Source organism: Aethalodelphis obliquidens, unplaced genomic scaffold, assembly GCF_003676395.1.
Source record: "Aethalodelphis obliquidens isolate GAN/ISIS:26980383/991018 unplaced genomic scaffold, ASM367639v1 scaffold2, whole genome shotgun sequence".
In the NCBI taxonomy this organism is placed as follows: domain Eukaryota; kingdom Metazoa; phylum Chordata; class Mammalia; order Artiodactyla; family Delphinidae; genus Aethalodelphis; species Aethalodelphis obliquidens.
Genome location: NW_020837946.1, coordinates 8356768 through 8368425, shown reverse-complemented (window position 1 = coordinate 8368425; position 11658 = coordinate 8356768). Strand labels below are relative to the sequence as shown.

General features: G+C 48.2%; 1 protein-coding gene across 6 annotated transcripts in view; it reads left to right on the top strand.

Annotated features, from left to right (window-relative positions):
* Positions 1 to 1499: 1499 nt before the first annotated feature.
* The window catches only part of ARMC9 (armadillo repeat containing 9), a 138676-nt gene continuing 128517 nt past the window's right edge, over positions 1500 to 11658 (top strand). For 3 of the 6 annotated variants that reach the window (XM_027118657.1, XM_027118663.1, XM_027118668.1), the window contains exons 1-3: positions 1529 to 1640; positions 9485 to 9572; positions 11145 to 11270. In XM_027118657.1, coding sequence (XP_026974458.1) covers positions 9522 to 9572; positions 11145 to 11270 — 177 coding nt within the window. In that variant the 5' untranslated portion in view covers positions 1529 to 1640; positions 9485 to 9521. Of the gene's footprint in view, positions 1641 to 9110; positions 9174 to 9484; positions 9573 to 11144; positions 11271 to 11658 lie in introns of all 6 variants that reach the window. The other 3 variants (XM_027118635.1, XM_027118646.1, XM_027118627.1) reach the window with 3 other exon arrangements.

Below are 11658 nucleotides of genomic sequence, written 5' to 3'. Positions count from 1 at the left end.
ATCGTCCATGAACCTTACAGGAGTCACGAAGAAGAGTGGATGATGAGCCTTATCTAAGTCACGAGAGGAAAGGGAGTTCTTTTTGGTAAGCCCCTTCCCAGAACACAAAAGGGTGGGGGGATTTCTTAACCATCACTGTTTCCCAGGAGCAGAGGGCTCAGGTAAGGTACAACATCGTTAATCTGTAAACCCCTGAAAATATTACCCATCTCATAGATGTGGTGTGAGGATTACATACAAGTGGGCACTCATAGGGTTGCCATATTTGTCAAATAAAAATACAGGAAATATAATGTCCTATATGCACAATAAGGCAATATTTGGGATATACTTAACTAAAAACTCATCTGAAATTAAAACTTAATTGGTTGTCCTGTATTTTGTCTGGCAATCCCTGGCACACAGTGAGTTGACAATAGATGTGAACTTTTGTCATTATGAATGGCGAGGTTTATTTTCAATTCATATTACCTGGACAATGTGTCTCTTCCTGCTAAATACAACCTTTCTTTGAAAACACTCTCAGATCTCAAAAGAGCACTGGCAGGCCTGGGGCCTGGGGAGGTGGCCACAGACCATCTTAGGGCTTCTTCAAAGGCAAGCATATCTACCTTCTCCATGCCCTCTTCCCTGTCTCTGGCCTTGGTGGTCTCCACCTTCTTGGAAGCATGGAGATGGAAACATGGAGATCTGGTCCTCAATGCCGGGTAGGGAGAGATTTTCTCCATCATCTAGCCAACTCCCCAGCCTCCAGCCCAGAGTTGGGCGACTTGCAGGTGCCCTTTCAGTGCTGGTGAACTTCAGTTCAAAAGCACCACACGCAAGGACAGGGATGATTTGTGCTCCTGTTTCACTTTTAAAAACTCACATTTCACGTGGGGAAAAAAAAGTTTCTCTAAAATCCCTGGAAACTGCTACAGTGGGGTGGAACCTGGTGCCTGGAGCTTTAAGGCAGATCTTGGGCTACCTTGTTGGTTCTAAATTGACCCTGGGTCGCTCCTGCAAAATGGGAATAACGACGCCTATCTTTTTCCGCGCACACCACACTGTAATCTCTTGATGGTTTTGTTTCCAGCCTGGTTGGGCTCATCCCTAGAGCCAGGCACAACGCCAGGCGCAATTTTTATTTTTTATTTTGCGGTACGCGGGCCTCTCACTGTTGCGGCCTCTCCCGTTGCGGAGCACAGGCTCCGGACGCGCAGGCTCAGCGGCCATGGCTCACGGGCCCAGCCGCTCCGCGGCATGGGGGATCTTCCCGGACCGGGGCACGAACCCGTGTCCCCTGCATCGGCAGGCGGACTCTCAAGCACTGCGCCACCAGGGAAGCCCGAGGCGCAATATTTGTGGAAAAGAACCAATGAGAAGTTGTGGAGAGGAGGGCGGGTGACGCCACCCAGCATCTTGTAACCCGCAGCGGACTCTGAACCGCGAGCCGCGACTTCACTTCCGCCGCCTGGAAGCCCCGAGACTTAGCCCGCTAGGCTCCGCCGTTTGTCCCAGGATGCTCCGCGTAGGTCGCGTCCGGTGATTGGCTGCGCTGCTCCACGTGGTGCCAGGCAGGCGGCGGCGGTTGCCGGGGCGACGGCTGGACGAGGGGCGACCGGGCAGGGTAGGTGCATGTTCCCGCGTCAGAGCAGCAGGTAAGCTCGTCCCCCGACGCGGCCGGGCCACCCCCGAGCCCGCCATCCCCGGGCGGGGAGGAGTGGTGATGGGCCAGAGGGCCGAGGCTCTGCTGAGCCCTCTCCCCAGAGGAAAACCCCGACGCGCCAACTCAGCAGCCGCTGCCGGACGACCCCACTTTTCGACTGCTGTCCTGGACTTTGTGGGCCTGAGGCGGCTGCCTGGATATCCCGAGGACAGGTCCAGCTGCTTCCCACAAGTAGTCCCTGATCTTTGCTTCAGTGAGCCAAGCTTGAAAGGGGCTCCATGTCGTCCAGCTGGGGAGTGGCGGCACGAGAGGGTGGCCTGGGGCTTTTAGATCCATCCCTTCCGTTATCTCCCATCAGCTAACCGCTCTCCCCAGGCACCCAGGTTGAGTCCAGACTTCATCCAATCTAAGCAAAACCAGGATGCTTCCTATTCAAATTCGTCTTCCAGACAAATCCCATAGTCTTCCCCTTATTCAACCAGCTCGTAGGCCCTAAATCCCTATTATATAGAAATCAGAAGCTGCCACTGCAGTCCTCAAGAGTGATTGAAGTTTTCTCTAGTTTTTGCATAAAGTAAAGCCGTGGTTCTCAAACCTGAAAGTGCATAAAAGTCATCGGGAGAGATTGTGTAAAACAATTTCTGGGCATTGTGTTCAGTAAGTTCAGAGTGATGCTAGGAATTTTCATTTCACAAGCATCCCAGGTGATTCTGATTGAGGTGGTCCAAACTTCGGGGTAATACTGTGTAGTGGTTAATATCAGTCTGGATTTAAATTCCCACTTTGTTACTTACTAGTTGAGTTATTGGGAGCACCTTAACGTCCCTGAGCCTCAGCTGCCTCATCTGTAAAAGGAGAATATACATCATATTCATCATTCAGGTTTATTGTGAAAATTAAATGCGAAGCGTTTTGCATGGCATACAATAAGCGCTCAATAAGTGAACTTATTATGATATAAAAGTGTACAGAAAATTCTGTAATTTTTAAGAATGTCAGAGTAATAGAATACCCAATGATGGCTCACATTCACTGACGGATGATCATAGCAGAATCTTATTCAAAAGATGGTCATGAAGAACTTCTCTGACGAAGTGATGTTTATAAGCACAGGGCTTAGCCAGGTGAAAAAAGAAAGGGGAAGAGTGTTGCTGGCAGAGAGAACAATATGTGCAAAGGCCCTGAGGTAGGAAGGAGCTTGAGTTCTTAAAACAACAAAGTTTTCTTGTTCCAGGGCCTTCAAAATGCTTTTCCGTCTGCTTGGGCTTCATTTATTTATCACATGTCTTGGGTGCCTACCAGGCACTCTGCTAGGTTCTAGAGATACAAAATTTAAATACAGCTGCCTGCCTTTTTAAATAGGGTAATAAGTATAACAGTAGAAGTAAATGTAGGATATAGAGGTACCCCAGAGGAGAGAGAATTGCCTTGATGGGGAAGGAAGGAGAGGGGTTCCTGGAAGACTTCGTAAAGGAGGTCAAGCCCTTGACTCAGTATGATGTGTCAAGTTTGCCCACGAGGTGAAGAAGAGTACATCCAAAGGCTTAGAATCATGAAAGAGCATTTTGTAAGGAGGAATGGCCTGGAGTTCAGTGTTACTGGGGCCTCACATGGGGAAGTAAGAATGGAGCCGGGACAGGAACAGGGACAGGGGTTGGTGGTTGGTCCAGAGGAAGGCTGGAGAGGTGGGTGGTCCTCAGACAGACACAGAGGTGTCTTTCTCCTCACACCTTGTGTAACTGGCAGGCAGGGGGTCCTGCTTGCTCCTCATTGCTACTTCCCAATCACCCCCTACCCCCCCACCTTTGAAGTCCATGCCGTGGCTTTACCACCGTTGTTTCCCTTGAAGACTGCAGCGCCTGGCTCACTGTCTACGTCTCCACCTCCTCTGCTTCATTTTGAGGGGTTTCAGAATCCTGGCTGCACAAGTTTCTTCGTCCTCCTTACTTATAGGCATCTTTTTCCTCCATCCTCCTCATTTGCCCACTTCTGCGGCCATGAGCTTTTTATTACTGCACCACCTTCAAAATCTTGATTTGAACTATTCATCCTGCTCTCTGAGCACCACCTTCTGTCTTTCAAGCTCACTTTGATGTGCCTCTGACCCCATTACTTTTTCACTGCCTTTCAACCCCCTTATGCACCTTCCCTCCCCCCATCTTTAACGTAGCTTAACTCCAATGCTCCATCGCTGTTATGCTTGTTTTCTCTTTCCCCTGTCCTGCAAAAGCCGCACCCTGTTAACCTAACTCAGACAGCTGCAAGTGGCTGGAGAAAAGTGCAAAATGGTGCAGACTGGTTCTGTTTGGGATTCAAGTCCATGTATTTTTTTTTAATATTATTTATCTATCTATTTGGCTGTGTCGGGTCTTAGTTGCGGCACACAGGATCTTTGTTGCGGCATGGGTGAGGGGGGTCCTTCGCTGTGGCATGCAGGCTGCAGAGCATGCGGGCTCAGTAGTTGCGGCACACGTGCTCTCTAGTTGTGGCGTGCGGGCTCCAGAGTGAGCAGGCTCAGTAGTTGCGGCACATGCACTCTCTAGTTGTGGCGTGCGGGCTCCAGAGTGCGTGGGCTCAGTAGTTGCGGCGCATGTACTCTCTAGTTGTGGCGTGCGGGCTCCAGAGTGCGCAGGCTCAGTAGTTGCAGAGCGCGGGCTTAGTTGTCCCACGGCAGGTCCCCAACCTTTTTGGCACCAGGGACCATGTCCGTGGAAGACAATTTTTCCATGGACGGTGTGGGGGATGGTTCAGGCGGTAATGCACGCGATGGGGAGCGGTGGGAAACAGCAGATGAAGCTTCGCTCACTCGCCTGCCGCTCACCTGTTGCTGTGCAGCCCGATTCCTAACAGGACACGGACTGGTACTGGTCTGAGTCCTGGGGGTTGGGGACCCCTGCCCCACAGCATGTGGGATCTTAGTTCCCCGACCAGGGATCAAACCCATGTCCCTGCATTGGAAGGTAGATTCTTAACTACTGGACCACCAAGGAAGTCCCTCGAGTCTATGTATCTTAAGCAGACTCTCAATACTGGAAATCCTGCCGTGTTTCCATAGTTGATTTGGTTCCCACCTTCCCTTCTCTTCAAACTACCAACTTGCTTCTTGCTCTCAGCTGATGACCTTGTTTCTTGTTTTGCTTCTCATCACTAAATCTGCCCATTTCTTTGGTCACTACCCATATCCTCTGCCATCCCTCTGTGTCAGGAGATGTCCTGTCCCCATGCCTGTGTGAGGCCCGGCCCTCATTGGACACTGGCCGCATCAAGGACATTGCTTCCTTAACCATCTCCTCTCTCTCCCGCCTCATCCACTTTTCCTTCTCTAACTGGGTCACTCCTATCAACATACAAACACGCTGCTTACAACATCTTCCTTCTTAAAAAAAAACCTCCCATCTCTTTCCAGCCGCCTTGCCATCTCTCCTGTCCTTTTTGTCTCTCCTTCCTTACTTCCCTTTCTCTCTTTAACCCTTTCCAGTCAGGCACATGTCCTCACTGCTCTTATCAAGGTCACAGCCAGACTCCATTTTGCCAAATCCAGGGATTAGTTCTCCTGTCCTCATCGCCCTTGACCACGCGCAGGCGCAGCTGACGTGGGAAGCACCTTCACTGGGCTTCCAGAGTGGCACAGTGTCCTGGTCGTGTCTCCCAGCAAGTCTCTGTTCTTGCTTAGTCTGCCGTCTCGCTGACCCCGCAGTACCGAGGACCCCAGGGCTCAGCCTGGGCCTGTCCTCCTCTCCAGCTGCACTTTCTGCCCGGGGCGGGGGTCACATCAGTCACCGCGCTCATCTGCCGAACCGCCATCTTTGCGCGGCCGACTTCCGGACGCTCCTCCCCGGCTCCCGCTGCTGCCTTCACTCCATCAGCCTTCTCAGCGCCCCCGCTTGAATGCCGGCTCTGCATCTCAGATTTAGGGCCGGAACGGAACTCTTGATTTAGCTCTCAGACCGTCCCTCCCCAATTTCCCCAGATCAGCGAGTGGCTTACTCTTCACCCAACTGCGCAGGCCCCAGGTGTCGCCCTTCACCTTGTCGCCGCACATGCTGCATCCAGCCCAGCAGCAGCCGGCCACCTCTGCCTTTACACCTGGAACCAGAACACTTCACAGGTTCCTACCGCTCGTCCGAACTCCCTTTATCACTCGTTTCCTCTCATGGGGCCCTGCAGTCTCTTCTTGGCCCGGCAGACATGGCGCTCCTTACAAGACGTGAGCCAGGTTGGGTCAGCCCCCTCCCGGCCTCCCGTTGTGCCCGGCTAACGGCCTGGCCAGTCCCCTACACGAGTCCTACTGGACTGGGCCCTGGCACCTCATTGCCTCCACAGCCTGCCTGCTCTTCTGCCCTAGCGGCACCCCTGCCCCAGCACCTGCAGCCTTAGCACTTGCAAATCCGTCTGCACAGGTCTGGGAAGTGCCTGCTCTCTCACATCTCTGCTCACCACTCCTGTTCCCAGGGAGGCCTCCTCTGACCACCCTTTCTTTTTTTTTCTTTTCATATTTTGGCTGCATTGGGGCTTCGTTGCTGCACGCGGGCTTTCTCAAGTTGCGGTTAGCAGGGGCTACTCCTCGTTGCGGTGCGTGGGCTTCTCATTGCGGTGCCTTCTCTTGTTGCGGAGCACGGGCTCTAGGCACACGATCTTCAGTAGTTGCAGCACGTGGACTTCAGTAGTTGTGGCACACAGGCTCAGTAGTTGTGGCTCGCTGGCTCTAGAGCGCAAGCTCGGCAGTTGTGGCGCAGGGCTTAGTTGCTCTGCGGCATGTGGGATCTTCCCTGACCAGGGATCGAACCCACCTCCCCTGCATTGTTAGGCAGATTCTTTACCACTGAACCACCAGGGAAGTCCCCCGACCACCCTTTCTAAAATGTCCCCAGACTCCTCTCCTCCGTGCTCTGTCTCCTTCCTTGCCGTATTTTCTTCATATCTGAAATTCTTTCCATTCGCTCAATAAGTAATTTTGAGCACCCACAGTGTGCCAGGCACTGGTCCAGTCACTGGGGATGCCAAGTGAACGCGTGTCTTCCTCGTGGAATCTGTACCCCGGGGTGGGAGCGACAGTGAGCAGATATGTTAATGGAAGGATGTTCCTGTCAGGGGGTGCTTAGTGCTGCTGAGAAACGTAAAGCAGCAGAAAGGGTAGGAAGTGACCGAGGGCTGGCTCCTTAGAGAGGGTGGTCAGGGCAAGGCTCTGAGGGGGTGACTTTGAAGCAGAGACTTGAGTGGGATGTGGATGCCTGGAGGAGGGCCCACGAGGCAGAGGGGGCAGTGAAAGCAGAGCCCTCAGGGAGGGCAGGCATGTGCAGGGCGGGTCCAGCGGGTGTGCGCTGGAACCCGCACGGTGGCCCACGTGGCTCAAGCCTATGGAGCAAAAGGAAGAGTGTTAGAGGCCAAGTGGTGTAGACTTTGAGATGAGAGTTGGGCCGAAGGAGCCTGGCCTTCATCTAGAGGTGGAACCACGGGAGGGTCGAGAACAGGAGGGGAAAGATCCCTTGTTGTAGCTTAGACATTGGAGTGAGGTGGAGAGGGAGGTGATGGGAGGTGGTGTGGAGGGACCTTGGGAGAGACAAAGGCACGAGACAGCGATGGGGAGACAGAGAGAATGAAAAGGGGGAGATTTCTAAATTTCGTCTTCCGGACTTGTGTTCAAATATTTCAAACTGAATGCACTGTTATGGGCAGAAAAATGTAAGGTTACAGAATCACGCATTCTTTTTTTTTTTTTTAATATTTATTTATTTATTTGGTTGTACTGGCTCTTAGTTGCGGCTCAAGGGCTCCTTAGTTGTGGCACGTGAACTCTTAGTCTCTTAGTTGCAGCATGCACATGGGATCTAGTTCCCTGACCAGGGATCGAACCTGGGCCCCCTGCATTGGGAGCGTGGAGTCTTAACCACTGGACCCCCAGGGAAGTCCCAAATCATGCATTCTTAGAACTAGAAGAGATCTGATAAATTCTCCATTTTATTTTACAGATAGAAACAGGTTCCAGTGATGTGCCCCAGATCAGGTGCCAGTGAATGGCAGAGTTAGCATTAGAGCCCAGGCTTTGTAATTCCTCTGAGGTTATGGGCAACCAGCCGCGGGGAGGAGACTGGGAGTGGGATCCAGGGAATGGCTGCTTTGGGTACACCTTGGGGAGGGGTGGCAGGAAGAGAAGAAAGAATTACTTTTAAAAAGTTCATGACGTTTTATTTATTTAAGTGTTTTGAAAATATAAAAGATGTTGGACATTCTTGCACTTAATTTTTAAAAAACTGACCTAATAAATTCTCTGGTGTATGAACCTTGTGTTAACAGTTGTGTAAATGCACACCACCTCCTCTTCCGGTAGTGTAAGGCCGAATGACTGTGGACTTCGGGTGACATTAAAGGTTTCTTCTGGGGCTTCCCTGGTGGCGCAGTGGTTGAGAGTCCGCCTGCCGATGCAGGGGACACGAGTTCGTGCCCTGGTCCGGGAGGATCCCGCGTGCCATGGCCACTGAGCCTGCGCGTCCGGAACCTGTGCTCCGCAACGGGAGAGGCAGCAACAGTGAGAGGCCTACGTACCACAAAAAAAAAAAAAAAAAAAAAAAGATTTCTTTTAAGTAGTACCTGATATCTTTTTGTGACTGTTTAATTTTTTTTTTGCATTTTTTAGAAACTTTTTATTTTGTATTTTTTTATTGGAGTATAGTTGATTTACAGTGTGTTAGTTTCAGTTTCATACAGCAAAGTGAATCAGTTATACATATGCATGTATCCACTCTTTTTTAAGATTCTTTTCCCATATAAGTCATTACAGAGTATTGAGTAGAGTTCCCTGTGCTATTCAGTAGATCCTTATTAGTTATATATTTTACATATAGTATTGTGTATATATCAATCCCAATCTTCCAGTTTATCCGTCCCCCCACTTTCCCTCCTGGTAACCATAAGTTTGTTTTCTACATCTGTGACTCTATTTCTGGGTTTAATGTTTTTTACTTGGAAGCAGAGCGAGGGATTAGTGACTCTGTGTTTTTTCCATGAGACTAATTCTAGTGCGTATCCTTTCTTAAAGTAAACGAATTGACCTTGTCATTACACTCTATTTTGTTCCAAGTACACTTTATGCTCTTGACTGTTTGAATTACACATACCACGTGATAGCACTTTAGAAAACTCTAAATAAGGAAAATAATCTTCCTGCCTCTCACCAGCAATCCTTGACTGTCTCATTTATACCACCCTCCAGTCCTTGATCACGTTCATTTTAAGTAGTTGTCATAGAAGAGAGAATTACTTTTGACTTTAGCCACTGTATTTCCTAGTGCTACTGTAATAAATTACCATAAATTTAGTGGCTTAAAACAACACAGATTTATCGTCTTACAGTTCTGGAGGTCAGAAGGCTGAAATGGGTCTCACAGGACTAAACTCAAGGTGTTGGCAGGGCTTGTTCCTCTCTGGATGCTCCAGAGGAGAGTCAGTTGACTACCTTTCGCAGGTTCTAGAAGCCGCCCGCATTCCTTGGCTCCCGGCCCTTCCTCCATCTTCAAGGCCAGCAACGGCGGGTTGAGTCTTTCTCCCACTGCGTCACTCTGACGCTAACCTTCCTGCTTCCCTCTTTCCCTGATGAGGACCCCTGTGGTTATGTTGGGTCCCCCAGATAATCCAGGCTACTCTCCCTATTTTAAGGTCAGCTGATCAGCAACGTTAATTCCATCTGTAGCCTTAATCCACCCCTTCTATGCAACCTAATATTTTCACAGGTTCTGGGATTAGGACATGGGGGCCATTATTCTGCCCACTACAGCTATCTTTCTGTTATTTTACAGATAGTTGGAATGATAGCCTTTGTCTTATGTTTTTGCCTTGTAGAGACTTTTGCTGTGAGAATTAACAGTAACGGTTCAATATGGGGGACATTCTGGCTCATGAATCAGAATTACTTGGACTAGTGAAAGAGGTATGTTTTACAAAACACAGGTCACAGAAAAAGATCTTGAAAACTTGTAAAACTTGTATTTTACAATGCAGGAAATTCTGTAATGCCTTGTAATGTTTCTATCATTACATTACAGTTATCTGTTTTCCTTTTTATAATTTTCCATGTATTTATATTTTGTTTTCATAACTAAACTGAAATTGTAAAGCTGCTTTTTAGAATTCCTTTAAAGAAAGTTATAAAGGCAGCCCATGCTCATGGTAACAGATTCAAACAGTATAGAAGTATAAACAGTGAATTTCCCTCCTGCAGTGACCACTGTTAATGGCTTAGTATATCACCTTTCCAGACTTTTTTCTATGAGTATTCAAAATGTATTCACGCGACTATAGTTTGTTTTACAAAATGTGATGATACCACACACATCGTTCTGCAGCTTGCCTTTCACCTGTCAACAGTAGTACAGTATGAACCTCTTCCCGTGATCTGCCTCATACTTCTGAATGCCGTAGACTATTTCACTGAGTGGCTGCATCATCATCTATTTAACTTGTTGCCTATTAATGGACATTTAGGTGTCCTACGCTGAAAGCTTTTGAAGGATAAGACCCACACCTTATGCTTTTTGGTATTCTCTGCTGCCTGTAGTAGGGGCTGGCGTGGAGTTGGTGCTAAAGAAGTGGTTGCTACTGTTTTACTGTGTGGTTGAACTGTCCAGTAGGCGTTGAGAGACATGGCCGTGGAGCAAGGATACGGCATCCACCCTGGGAATGCAGCTTTGGAATTTGCTGTGATCATGAATAAATTTTCAAAGCTGTCACAGCAGAGGATTGTGGATAGGGCCTGGAGAAATAGCCACAGTTAGAGGAGGTGGAAACAGAAAGTTACGACTGACACAAACTGAGAAGTGTGGAGAGCAGCAGTAGAAGTAATGCATGTCACTAACACAAGGCAGAGGGGCGTTTCAAGACGGGGTGGGGTGGGGATCATTAGTGCTTGAAGGTGGCTGATGACTTTGCCCATCTTTTAATGACTTACCTTTTGTTCTTAGGGGCAAGCATTACCTCTAATCCCTCTGTTTCAAGTAACAAATTCCCAGAGACCTACTAGACCCAAAGCCATCAGGTCCTTTGATCACTTTTGCCTTTTTCAGGCTGCTGCACATATCATCTTATTTTCTATTAATAATTATAATAAGGGAATTCCCTGGTGGCCCAGTGGTTAAGACTCTGCACTTTCACTGCCGAGGGCATGGTTTCGATCCCTGGTTGGGGAACTGAGATCCCGCAAGCCATGCGACGGGGCCAAAATTAAAAACTAAATTATAATGCAGCTCACATTTTCCTTCTAAAAACAAATTTATTTTCTGTAAATAAATGTTTTCTATGATACTGTCTTTCTAGTTTTTTAGTGTGTGTATCAGTAAGTAAATTCTAAGCTGGATCCCAAATTACTTCTCCCAAAGATGACAGTTCATTAACCCCATTATAAATTTTGTGATAATATTGAGCTGGTACAATTACATCAAAGATGGTTACTTTGTTGATGTTAAAACAGAGAAATATGTATACATTTATGCGCTTTTTAAAATAGTATTTAGATTTTGCCGAATTTGAAGACACCTTGAAAACATTTTCAAAAGAATGCAAAATAAAAGGAAAACCGTTATCTAAACCAGCATGTGGCTCTTTAAGGGACTCCAAATCATCGATAATCCAGGTAACATTTTACTTTTTTTGATTTCTGTAGATAATCAAGGTGCTCCAAATTTGTAAGAAATGCTGCCACTAGAGAATGTTGGAGTATTTCTGGGGACCTGGGCACAGTGACTCTTGGACTGTGCAGATGTTTATGGATAAATGAGTAATGTCATTTTCAAATCTCTGTATCCTAGGAAATGGGTGGCAACATAAGATCTTTTACATACATTTCTTGGCAAGAAGAAACCGTGCAATGCTTAGAAACTAAGACTAATGTGGTCCCCATTCTGAGGAGTTTTAGGTTATGAATTCCAGGTACTGGAGACACAGCAACGAACAAAACAAAACAAAATCTCTGCCCTCATGGTGCTTGCCTTCTAGGTTGGGGAGGTCGGAGGGGACAGGGA